We start from the raw sequence: 12,850 nt of genomic DNA, 5'->3' as shown, positions 1-12,850 counted from the left end.
AGCCCCCCCCCCCCCCCCGGTTAGAGTGGGGCAGGAGCCCCCCCCCCCCCCAGTTAGAGTGGGGCAGGAGCCCCCCCCCCCCCCGGTTAGAGTGGGGCAGGAGCCCCTCCCCCCGGTTAAAGTGGGGCAGGAGCCCCCCCCCCCCCCGGTTAGAGTGGGGCAGGAGCCCCTCCCCCCGGTTAGAGTGGGGCAGGAGCCCCTCCCCCCGGTTAGAGTGGGGCAGGAGCCCCTCCCCCCGGTTAGAGTGGGGCAGGAGCCCCCCCCCCCCCCCGGTTAGAGTGGGGCAGGAGCCCCTCCCCCCGGTTAGAGTGGGGCAGGAGCCCCTCCCCCCCCCCGGTTAGAGTGGGGCAGGAGCCCCCTCCCCGGTTAGAGTGGGGCAGGAGCCCCCTCCCCGGTTAGAGTGGGGCAGGAGCCCCCCCCCACCCCCCGGTTACAGTGGGGCAGGAGCCCCCCCCCCCGGTTAGAGTGGGGTGGGGCAGGGCCCCCCCTCCCCCCCCCGGTTAGGGTGGTCAGACAGTCAATGTTACGCCGACATATCTGAATGAAAAGATCAAAGCAGGTAAAGGAGCGGAGGGAGGGGTCCGGATGGAGGGGGCACACTGGAGGTGGCAGAAAGGATCTGCTGAATGGGGGGGGGGTTCCTGCCCCACTCTAACCGGGGGGGGGGGGGGGGGGGGGCTCCTGCCCCACCCTAACCGGGGGGGGGGGGAGGGGCTCCTGCCCCACTCTAACCGGGGGGGGGGGCTCCTGCCCCACTCTAACCGGGGGTGGAGGGGCTCCTGCCCCACTCTAACCGGGGGGGGGGGGGGGGGGCTCCTGCCCCACTCTAACCGGGGGGAGGGGGGGGGGGGCTCCTGCCCCACTCTAACCGGGGGGGGGGGGGGGGGGGGGGGGCTCCTGCCCCACTCTAACCGGGGGGGGGGGGGGGGGGGGGGGGCTCCTGCCCCACTCTAACCGGGGGAGGGGGGGGGGCAGCTCCTGCCCCCCTCTCACCGGGGGGGGGGGGGGGGGCTCCTGCCCCACTCTAACCGGGGGGGGGGGGGAGGGGCTCCTGCCCCACTCTAACCTGGGGGGGGGGCTCCCTGCCCCACTCTAACCTGTCACCATGGGAACTGGCTGCTCTCCGCTCTCTCAGGTCCAACACTTGTCACCAAACCCGGTGACAGGGTGGGGTTGTTGTTGTTTGGCTCCCTGATCTCTACCTTGCAGAGGCAGAACGGCAACTCTGACCTCCCCCTGGACCATGACCCCACCATCCAGCATCAGGCCACTGTTTCCAGGACTGTCACTGACCTGATCCCCTCCGGAGATCTTCCCTCCACAACCTCAATCTCCCAAACCTGGATCGAAAGGGAAAATGCTGGAAAATCTCAGCAAGTCTGGCAGCATCTGTAGGGAGAGAAAAGAGCTAATATTTCGAGTCTGATGACTCTTTGTCAAAGCTAACGGACAGAGAGAGTGGGAAATATTTATACTGAGAATGGAAGATGAGTCATAGCCACAGAAACCCAGGGAAACCGGGTGCTAATGGCCACAGAAACCCAGGGAAACCGGGTGCTAATGGCCACAGATACCAAGGGGAAAGAGTGTTAATGGCAGTCCCCAGAGAGAACAAAAGATGTGAAAGGTCATTCTCACTCCACAGTATAAATATTTCCCACTCTCTCTGTCTGTTAGCTTTGACAAAGAGTCATCGGACTCGAAACGTTAGCTCTTTTCTCTCCAGATGCTGCCAGACTTGCTGAGATTTTCCAGCATTTTCCCTTTCGTTTCAGATTCCAGCATCCGCAGTAATTTTCTTTTATCCCAACCCTGGATAGTGATTTGAGTGTTTTTTGGGACTGGGAGGCGGGTTTTAGTGGAGTTCCCCAGGGGTCAGTGTTGGCATCCTGGCTTTTCCTGACATAGATCAAATGACCCAGACTTTGATGTGCAGAGCACCATTTCAAACCGGGTGATCCACAACTCAGAGCCATGAGGAGAACGGTGTGGAACTTCAAAAGGGAACTGGGTTATTAGCTGAAGAATGGGAACAATTTGCAGGGGCTGCAGGAAAGGGGAGGGGAGTGACACTCGGTGGAAAGTTCCTTTCGAGATAGTCGACCAAATGGTAACCTCCTGTTCGGAGCCAGTCTCTGATTTTGGGAGATGGAGGTGAAAGGTGTTCAGTAACGTACCCAGTGGCTGCAGTTATCCAATGTTTCAGGCTTCAGGTCCTTGTGCATCAGCCAGAGAGAGCGCAGGATGGCAGGCAGCGATACTTTGACCCGGATGGCAGTGTTGTGCTCCAGTAATTTCTCCACTTTGTGAGGGCCACAAAGCAGTCTCCGTTCAGACCATCGGATCATCCACTCCAGGAGCTTTGCCGTGCTGTGGAACTGGTGTTCCAGCTCAGTGGTGAGGTCCTCTTCCAACACAGCCAACACTGAGCAGCAGGGAGCGTGGTCTGTCCTCGTGGTGGGACAGGCAGCGTCACGAGCAGCTGCCCACTTCTGATGCACGTTTAACTTACTCGGCAAAGAGTGCAACTTTAACCCAAACAGGCCTCTGCCCCTCGCCTTGCCCCACGTGTCAACAGCAGGAAAATAACTGTGAACATTGTGCTCGTTTGACAGTACTTCCGAATGGAGAGTGGACTGGAGCATTGCTGGAGTGGGGGAGGAGACTGGGGGTTTCCATCCTCCCCCACAACCAAGGTTCTCGTTCTGGCGCCAGTCTGACTCAAAGTCAGAAGATGCCTTTGATTCTCTGGCAGCTCTGCCCTTGCTCTGTCGCCGCTTTAAAGTGCTGTGAACCTGGAAGACCAACGAGTTCAGCTCCTGCTCCCTCAGGTAGGCCGAGCAACTGCTCAGCAGTGGGACTGCCGGGTCCTCGTTCACTATCTGGTCTCTCTCCAACAGGTAGCTCAGGAACAACTCCAGGAACTTCACATACTCTTCATCATCACGTTCAAACTCCCACGAACCCACCACAGGCAGGCAAGGTGTGTAAACCTCTGAGCCTCCATCCTTCCTGCACGCTGGACCATTGCTCCTGCTGGCTGAGTTCCTCTGGGGACTGGGTGCTGTGTTCCTGTAAATACAGAACAAAGCCCTGTTGCAGTCAGTCAGATATTTTTTGAACACAGAGTAATACAGCTCACATGAGGCCATTCAGCCCATTGTTCCCATGCAGGCTGTTTGGTATACCTATTCCATTGACCTGCTCCTTCCCCAGAGCTCAGTAAATTATTCAACCTAATTCTTGAATAAAGTTATTATTTAATCTGCTTCAGAGGGAATTGTTGAGGCCCTGACAGAAATCTTTGGATCCTCACTGTCTTCAGGTGATCTCCCGGAGGACTGGAGAATAACCAATGTTGTTCCTTTGTTTAAGAAGGGGCTGGTTTAGCTCACCAGGCTAAATTGCTGGCTTTTAAAGCAGACCAAGCAGGCCAGCAGCACGGTTCGATTCCCGTACCAGCCTCCCCGGACAGGCGCCGGAATGTGGCGACCTGGGGCTTTTCACACTAACTTCATTGAAGCCTACTCGTGACAATAAGCGATTTTCATTTTCATTTCAAGAAGGGGTAGCAAGGATAATCCAGGGAACTCCAGGCCGGTGAGCCTCACATCAGTGGTCGGGAAATTACTGAAGAGAATTCTTCAAGACAGGATCTACTCCCATTTGGAAGCAAATGGACTTTTTAGCGAGAGGCAGCACGGTTTTGTGAAGGGGAGGTCGTGTCTCACTAACTTGATAGAGTTTTTCGAAGAGGTCACAAAGATGATTGATGCAGGTAGGGCAGTGGCTGTTGTCTATATGGACTTCAGTAAGGCCTTTGACAAGGTCCCTCATGGCAGACTGGTACAAAAGGTGAAGTCACACGGGATCAGGGGTGAGCTGGCAAGGTGGATACAGAACTGGCTAGGTCATAGAAGGCAGACAGTAGCAATGGAAGGGTGCTTTTCTAATTGGAGGGCTGGACCAGTGGTGTTCCGCAGGGATCAGTGCTGGGACCTTTGCTGTTCGTAGTATTCATATAAATGATTTGGAGGAAAATGTAACTGGTCTGATTAGTAAGTTTGCAGATGACACAAAGGTTGGTGGAATTGCGGATAGCGATGAGGACTGTAAGAGGATACAGCAGGATTTAGATCGTTTGGAGACTTGGGCAGAGAGATGGCAGATGGAGTTTAATCCGGACAAATGTGAGGTAATGCATTTTGGAAGGTCTAATGCAGGTAGGAAATATACAGTGAATGGTAGAACCCTCAAGAGTATTGAAAGTCAGAGAGATCTAGGTGTACAGGTCCACAGGTCACTGAAAGGGGCAACACAGGTGGAGAAGGTAGTCAAGAAGGCATACGGCATGCTTGCCTTCATTGGCCGGGGCATTGAGTATAAGAATTGACAAGTCATGTTGCAGCTGTATAGAATCTTAGTTAGGCCACACTTGGAGTATAGTGTTCAATTCTCGTCGCCACACTACCAGAAGGATGTGGAGGATTTGGAGAGGGTGCAGAAGAGATTTACCAGGATGTTGCCTGGTATGGAGGGCATTAGCTATGAGGAACGGTTGAATAAACTCGGTTTGTTCTCACTGGAACGACGGAGCTTGAGGGGCGAACTGATAGAGGTCTACAAAATTATGAGGGGCACAGACAGAGTGGATAGTCAGGGGCTTTTCCCCAGGGTAGAGGGGTCAATTACTAGGGGCATAGAACATAGAACAGTACAGCACAGAACAGGCCCTTCGGCCCTCGATGTTGTGCCGAGCAATGATCACCCTACTCAAACCCACGTATCCACCCTATACCCGTAAGCCAACAACCCCCCCCCTTAACCTTACTTTTAGGACACTACGGGCAATTTAGCATGGCCAATCCACCTAACCCGCACATCTTTGGACTGGTTTAAGGTGTGAGGGGCAAGGTTTAGAGGAGATGTACGAGGCAAGTTTTTTACACAGAGGGTAGTGGGTGCCTGGAACTCGCTGCCGGAGGAGGTGGTGGAAGCAGGGACGATAGTGACATTTAAGGGGCATCTTGACAAATACATGAATAGGATGGGAATAGAGGGATACGGACCCCGGAAGTGTAGAAGATTTTAGTTTAGACGGGCAGTATGATCAGCACAGGCTTGGAGGGCCGAAGGGCCTGTTCCTGTGCTGTACTTTTCTTTGTTCTTTGTTCTACTGAGCTTTCAGACAGAGCACATTGCAGATTACATCAACAGACAGAAAGGGTGCGATTCAGCGGACTGCAGTTAAATTCTGCTGAATAGTGTGTTTAGTTCGTGTTTCTCGGTGTCTGCAGCACATCCGGCTATCCAACATTCATAGAATCAGAGAATTTACAGTACAGAAGGAGGCCATTCAGCCCATTGGGTCAACACCGGTCCTTGGAGAGAGTTTCCCACCAAAACCTGCACCCCCACCCTCTCCCCGTAACCCAGTAATCCCACCTAACCTTTGTTTTTGGACACTAAGGGCAATTTAACATAGCCAATCCACCTAACCTGTGCATCTTTGGACTGTGGGAGGAAACCGGAGCACCCGGAGGAAACCCACACAGACACGGGGAGGATGTGCAGACTCTGCACAGACAGTGACCCAAGCCGGAATCGAACCTGGGACCCTGGCGCTGTGAAGCAATTGTGCTAACCACTATGCTACCATGCTGATCCAGGGTAACCGTAATCCCTATGCTACCATGCTGATCCAGGGTAATGCTCTGGGATCCAGGGGAATGCTCTGGGAGCTGGGATCCAGGGGAATGCTCTGGGGAGCTGGGATCCAGGGGAATGGTCTGGGATCCAGGGGAATGCTCTGGGAGCTGGGATCCAGGGGAATGCTCTGGGAAGCTGGGATCCAGGGGTATGCTCTGGGGAGCTGGGATCCAGGGGTATGCTCTGGGGAGCTGGGTTCCAGGGCTATGCTCTATGAGCTGGGATCCAGGGGAATGCTCTATGAGCTGGGATCCAGGGGAATGCTCTATGAGCTGGGATCCAGGGGAATGCTCTGGGATCCAGGGGAATGCTCTGGGAGCTGGGATCCAGGGTAATGCTCTGGGACCTGGGATCCAGGGGAATGCTCTGGGATCCAGGGGAATGCTCTGGGTGCTGGGATCCAGGGGACTGCTCTGGGAGCTGGGATCCAGGGGAACGCTCTGGGAGCTGGGATCCAGGGGAATGCTCTGTGGAGCTGGGATCCAGGTGAATGCTCTGGGGAGCTGGGATCCAGGGGAATGCTCTGGGGAGCTGGCATCCAGGGGAAGGCTCTGGGAGCTGGCATCCAGGGGAATGCCCTGGGGAGCTGGCATCCAGGGAAATGCCCTGGGGAGCTGGCATCCAGGGGAAGGCTCTGGGAGCTGGCATCCAGGGGAAGGCTCTGGGGGCTGGCATCCAGGGGAAGGCTCTGGGGGCTGGCATCCAGGGGAAGGCTCTGGGAGCTGGGATCCAGGGTAATGCTCTGGGAGCTGGGATCCAGGGGAATGCTCTGGGATCCAGGGGAATGCTCTGAGGAGCTGGGATCCAGGGGAATGCTCTGGGATCCAGGGGAATGCTCTGGGATCCAGGAGAATGCTCTGGGATCCAGGAGAATGCTCTGGGATCCAGGGGAATGCTCTGGGATCCAGGGGAATGCTCTGAGGAGCTGGGATCCAAGGTAATGCTCTGGGAGCTGGGATCCAGGGTAATGCTCTGGGGAACTGGGATCCAGGGGAATGCTCTGGGGAGCTGGGATCCAGGGGAATGCTCTGGGGAGCTGGGATCCAGGGGAATGCTCTGGGGAGCTGGGATCCAGGGGAATGCTCTGGGGAGCTGGGATCCAGGGGAATGCTCTGGGGAGCTGGGATCCAGGGGAATGCTCTGGGGAGCTGGGATCCAGGGGAATGCTCTGGGGAGCAGGGATCCAGGGGAATGCTCTGGGGAGCTGGGATCCAGGGGAATGCTCTGGGGAGCTGGGATCCAGGGGAATGCTCTGGGGAGCTGGGATCCAGGCGAATGCTCTGGGAGCTGGGATCCAGGGGAATGCTCTGGGAGCTGGGATCCAGGGGAATGCTCTGGGGTCCAGGGTAATTCTCTGGGGGATGGGGTCCAGTGTAATGCTCTGGGGAGCTAGGATCCATGGGAATGCGCTGGGAGCTGGGATCCAGGGTAATGCTCTGGGGTCCAGGGTAATGCTCTGGGAGCTGGGATCCAGGGGAAGGCTCTGGGAGCTGGGATCCAGGGTAATGCACTGGGAGCTGGGATCCAGGGGAATGCTCTGGGAGCTGGGGTCCAGGGTAATGTTCTGGGAGCTGGGATCCAGGGGAATGCTTTGGGATCCAGGGTAATGCTCTGGGATCCGGGGGAATGTTCTGGGATCCGGGGTAATGCTATGGGGTCCAGGGGAATGCTCTGGGATCCAGGGGAATGCTCTGGGGTCCAGGGGAATGCTCTGGGGTCCAGGGGAATGCTCTGGGGTCCAGGGGAATGCTCTGGGAGCTGTGATCCAGGGTAATGCTCTGGGGAGCTGAGATCCAGTGTAATGCTCTGGGGAGCTGGGATCCAGGGGAATTCTCTGGGTGCTATGATCCAGGGGAATGCTCTGGGTGCTGGGTCCAGGGTAATGCTCTGGGATCCAGGGTAATGCTCTGGGGACCCGGGTTCAAATCCCCCCCCCCCCCCCCCCCCCCCCCGGGTAGATGATGAAATTTGAATTCAATAAAAATCTGTCATTAAAAGCCTAATGATGACCATGAAGACATTGCCGATTGCCGTAACAACCCATCTGCTTCTCTTTCGGGAAGGAAATCTGCCGCCCTTACCTGGTCTGGCCGACATGTGAAACCAATGAGTTGATTCTTAAATGCCCTCAACATGGCCGAGCAAACCATGGGCAATTGGGATGGGTAAAAATGCTGACCCCGCCCAGCAACAGCCACATCCCAGCAATGAATTTTAAAAATGCAACCTTGTCCCACAGTATTGATATGGCTGCTCCAGTTGAATTACTGATAATAGGGAACTCTGTGATGGGGACAGTAATTCCAGTCAACATCAAGGGGCAATGGTTCCATTCCCTCTCGGTGCTGCACGACACTTGTGTGGCATGATTAACACATCCTATTTATAAGCCCAAGCTCTGTGTTACAGGCTCTGGGATCTCCCTGAACCTTGCTCTGTGCCCCTCTCCCCATGGACACACCTACCATCCTGTGCCCATTAACCCTACCTGCCCAGCCACTCCCCATATTCCTCAATTCCACCTAACTGTATCCCTGCCTTCCTTTATTCCAGAACTCGGGTTAGCCCTGACATTGTTTCTCACTCTGGAATTGCTATTTGTTAACTGGATCCCCAGATGCTGCCCCTCCCCAGCTGCATATCAAACTGACCCATGTGTGTTACCTGTGGCCAGTGCCCATCGGTTGCTGGATACTGTCCTGCCATTCACTGAGATCCTGGCATTCTTCCGAGATATTGTCACTCGTGTCTCCATCACCCTGGTTCTGGCTTCTTCTGGTGTCTGTCATAGAGCTTCTGCTCAAACTTGTCCCCAAGGAAAACCGATCGTACGTCTGGTCTTCTTGATCCCTCAAACCCTCTTCAGCTCGTTCCCATACGTGCTGTTCAGTGGGGCCAATGCTCTGTATTGTCCATTTCATCATTTTCATCTTCTGTCGATAAAGGTCATGCAGCAAGACTGACATCATCTCCTCTCCATCGGGGCCTGAGAAACAAAACACATTTCAGCGTTCACCAACACCATCTACTTTCACCTCTGCAGGTTCACCTAACTCCACATCTACCTCAGTCTAGCTGCCGCGGAAACCCCTCCCCGGGTTTAGTTACCGCACGCTTCACTATTCCAAACACACGCCACACGGACATACTGCGCAAAACCTGAGAACAGCTGAAAAAGCTGCTGCTCAAGTCCGAACTCGCACCAAGTCCTGTTCAGCTGGCGGACGCGTTCAATCGAATGGGGGCCAATGTCTCAATTCAGAATCATAGACTGACTACCGCACATTCAGCCCGCTGTGTGTGTGCTAGCCCTCCGAGGAGCCACTCAGCTAGTGTCACCCCCACCCTGTCCCAATATCCCTGCAAATTATTTTGCTTCATGTCATAATCCAATTCCTTTTTGAAAGCCATGATTAAACCTGTCTAACCTCACTCTCACAAAGAACATTCCGGATCCTAACCACTCGCTGTGTGAATCTGTCTCACACAGAACATTCCGGATCCTAACCACTCGCTGTGTGAATCTGTCTCTCTCTCTCTCAGGCAGAACATTCCGGATCCTAACCACTCGCTGTGTGAATCTGTCTCTCTCTCAGACAGAACATTCCGGATCCTAACCACTCGCTGTGTGAATCTGTCTCTCTCTCAGACAGAACATTCCGGATCCTAACCACTCGCTGTGTGAATCTGTCTCTCAGACAGAACATTCCGGATCCTAACCACTCGCTGTGTGAATCTGTCTCTCTCACTCTCAGAGAGAACATTCCGGATCCTAACCACTCGCTGTGTGAATCTGTCTCTCTCTCAGACAGAACATTCCGGATCCTAACCACTCGCTGTGTGAATCTGTCCCTCTCTCTCTCAGATAGAACATTCCGGATCCTAACCACTCGCTGTGTGAATCTGTCTCTCTCTCAGACAGAACATTCCGGATCCTAACCACTCGCTGTGTGAATCTGTCTCAGACAGAACATTCCGGATCCTAATCACTCGCTGTGTGAATCTGTCTCTCTCTCAGACAGAACATTCCGGATCCTAACCACTCGCTGTGTGAATCTGTCTCTCTCACTCCCAGACAGAATATTCCGGATCCTAACCACTCGCTGTGTGAATCTGTCTCTCTCACTCTCAGACAGAACATTCCGGATCCTAACCACTCGCTGTGTGAATCTGTCTCTCAGACAGAACATTCCGGATCCTAACCACTCGCTGTGTGAATCTGTCTCTCTCACTCTCAGACAGAACATTCCGGATCCTAACAGAGGGAGATCATCTTCATCCAGCAGAGGGCATCAGAGCAGAGCTACTGGTCAGCTGTTCTGGGGAAATTTGCATACGTGCAGTGCGGCCAGCCTAAGTTGAAGGTGGTTTGTGGAGGGGCTGTTGTCAAGTGACAGTTAAACCCGAAACACTTCGTCTGTGTTTCCCACCCTACCTCCTCCTCTAACCAAAAAAAACCCACGGTTGTTGGGAAGTGGGAGCAGGGGCCTGTCGTGAAGGTGAGTGAGTGCCTTTAAATTTGCTTAACTTTCAGCGGGAGCAGGGTTTGAGGTAATATCAGGTAAGCTCTCCCTTTCTTTTTCTTTTTCTTGTTTTTTTAAAAATCTAGAGGTGATGTCAGGGAAGGCAGTACAATGCTCCTCCTGCAGGATGTTTGAGGTGAGGGGCGCCGTCAGTGTCCCTGCTGATTTCATCTGTGGGAAGTGCACCCAACTCCAGCTCCTCAAAAACCATGTTAGGGACCTGGAGCTTGAGCTGGATGAACTTCGGATCATTCGGGAGGCAGAGGGGGTCATAGATAGGAGCTTCAGGGAAGTAGTTACACCAAAGACTGGAGATAGATGGGTAACTGTAAGAGGGACTGGGAAGAAGCAGTCAGTGCAGGGACCCCCTGCGGTCGTTCCCCTGAGTAACAAGTATACCGTTTTGGATACTTGTGGGGGGGGACGACTTACCAGGGGTAAGCCATGGGGTACGGGCCTCTGGCACGGAGTCTGTCCCTGTTGCTCAGAAGGGTAGGGGGGAAAGGAACATAGAACATAGAACAGTGCAGCACAGAACAGGCCCTTCGGCCCTCAATGTTGTGCCGAGCCATGATCACCCTACTCAAACCCACGTATCCACCCTATACCTGTAACCCAACAACCCCCCCCCCCCCCCCCCCCCCCCCTTAACCTTACTTTTTATTAGGACACTACGGGCAATTTAGCATGGCCAATCCACCTAACCCGCACATCTTTGGACTGTGGGAGGAAACCGGAGCACCCGGAGGAAACCCACGCACACAGGGGGAGGACGTGCAGACTCCACACAGACAGTGACCCAGCCGGGAATCGAACCTGGGACCCTGGAGCTGTGAAGAATTTATGCTAACCACCATGCTACCCTGCTGCCCCAGTAGAACATTAGTAATTGGGGACTCAATAGTCAGGGGCACAGATAGGAGATTTTGTGGGAGCGAGAGAGACTCACGTTTGGTATGTTGCCTCCCAGGTGCAAGGGTAAGTGATGTCTCGGATCGTGTTTTTCGGGTCCTTAAGGGGGAGGGGGAGCAGCCCCAAGTCGTAGTCCACATTGGCACTAACGACATAGGTAGGAAAGGGGACAAAGATGTCAGGCAGGCCTTTAGGGAGCTAGGATGGAAGCTCAGAGCGAGAACAAACAGAGTTGTTATCTCTGGGTTGTTGCCCGTGCCACGTGATAGTGAGACGAGGAATAGGGAGAGAGAGCAATTAAACACGTGGCTACAGGGATGGTGCAGGCGGGAGGAATTCAGATTTCTGGATAACTGGGGCTCTTTCTGGGGAAGGTGGGGCCTCTATAGACAGGATGGTCTACATCTGAACCTGAGGGGCACCAATATCCTGGTGGGGAGATTTGTTAGTGCTCTTTGGGGGGTTTAAACTAATTCAGCAGGGGCATGGGAACCTGGATTGTAGTTTTGGGGTATGGGAGATTGAGAGTATAGAGGTCAGGAGCACAGATTTGACTTCGCAGGAGGGTGCCAGTGTTCAGGTAGGTGGTTTGAAGTGTGTCTACTTCAATGCCAGGAGTATACGAAATAAGGTAGGGGAACTGGCAGCATGGGTTGGTACCTGGGACTTCGATGTTGTGGCCATTTCAGAGACATGGATAGAGCAGGGACAGGAGTGGTTGTTGCAGGTTCCGGGGTTTAGGTGTTTTAGTAAGCTCAGAGAAGGGGGCAAAAGAGGGGGAGGTGTGGCGCTGCTAGTCAAGGACAGTATTACGGTGGCGGAAAGGATGCTAGATGGGGACTCTTCTTCCGAGGTAGTATGGGCTGAGGTTAGAAACAGGAAAGGAGAGGTCACCCTGTTGGGAGTTTTCTATAGGCCACCTAATAGTTCTAGGGATGTAGAGGAAAGGATGGCGAAGATGATTCTGGAAAAGGGCGAAAGTAACAGGGTAGTTGTTATGGGAGACTTTAACTTTCCAAATATTGACTGGAAAAGATATAGTTCGAGTACATTAGATGGGTCGTTCTTTGTACAATGTGTGCAGGAGGGTTTCCTGACACAATATGTTGACAGGCCAACAAGAGGCGAGGCCACATTGGATTTGGTTTTGGGTAATGAACCAGGCCAGGTGTTAGATCTGGAGGTAGGTGAGCACTTTGGAAACAGTGACCACAATTCGGTGACCTTTACGTTAGTGATGGAAAGGGATAAGTATACCCCGCAGGGCAAGAGTTATAGCTGGGGGAAGGGCAATTATGATGCCATTAGACATGACTTAGGATATGTAGGTTGGAGAAGTAGGCTACAAGGGTTGGGCACACTGGATATGTGGAGCTTGTTCAAGGAACAGCTATTGCATGTTCTTGATAAGTACGTACCAGTCAGGCAGGGAGGAAGGGGTCGAGTGAGGGAACCGTGGTTTACCAAAGAAGTGGAATCTCTTGTTAAGAGGAAGAAGGAGGCCTATGTGAAGATGAGGCGTGAAGTTTCAGTTGGGGCGCTTGATAGTTACAAGGAAGCGAGGAAGGATCTAAAGAGAGAGCTAAGACGAGCAAGGAGGGGACATGAGAAGTCTTTGGCAGGTAGGAGCAAGGAAAACCCAAAAGCTTTCTATAGGTATGTCAGGAATAAAAGAATGACTAGGGTAAGAGTAGGGCCAGTCAAGG

At 53.8% G+C, this 12,850-nt stretch overlaps 1 protein-coding gene across 1 annotated transcript in view; it reads right to left on the bottom strand.

Moving 5' to 3' along the window:
* cplane1 (ciliogenesis and planar polarity effector 1) overlaps positions 1 to 12,850 on the bottom strand; it is a 288,296-nt gene that overhangs the window by 146,010 nt on the left and 129,436 nt on the right. Inside the window, exons 24-25 of the mRNA XM_038803925.1 lie at positions 8,374 to 8,695; positions 2,178 to 3,072 (exon numbers count right to left, since the gene is read on the bottom strand). Of these exons, the coding sequence (XP_038659853.1) occupies positions 2,178 to 3,072; positions 8,374 to 8,695 (1,217 nt within the window). The remainder of the gene's footprint in view (positions 1 to 2,177; positions 3,073 to 8,373; positions 8,696 to 12,850) is intronic.

Source organism: Scyliorhinus canicula, chromosome 8, assembly GCF_902713615.1.
Source record: "Scyliorhinus canicula chromosome 8, sScyCan1.1, whole genome shotgun sequence".
NCBI classification, from domain to species: Eukaryota; Metazoa; Chordata; class Chondrichthyes; order Carcharhiniformes; family Scyliorhinidae; genus Scyliorhinus; species Scyliorhinus canicula.
The sequence above is the reverse complement of the archived record's forward strand: the minus strand, read 5'-3'. Positions and strand labels throughout refer to the sequence as shown.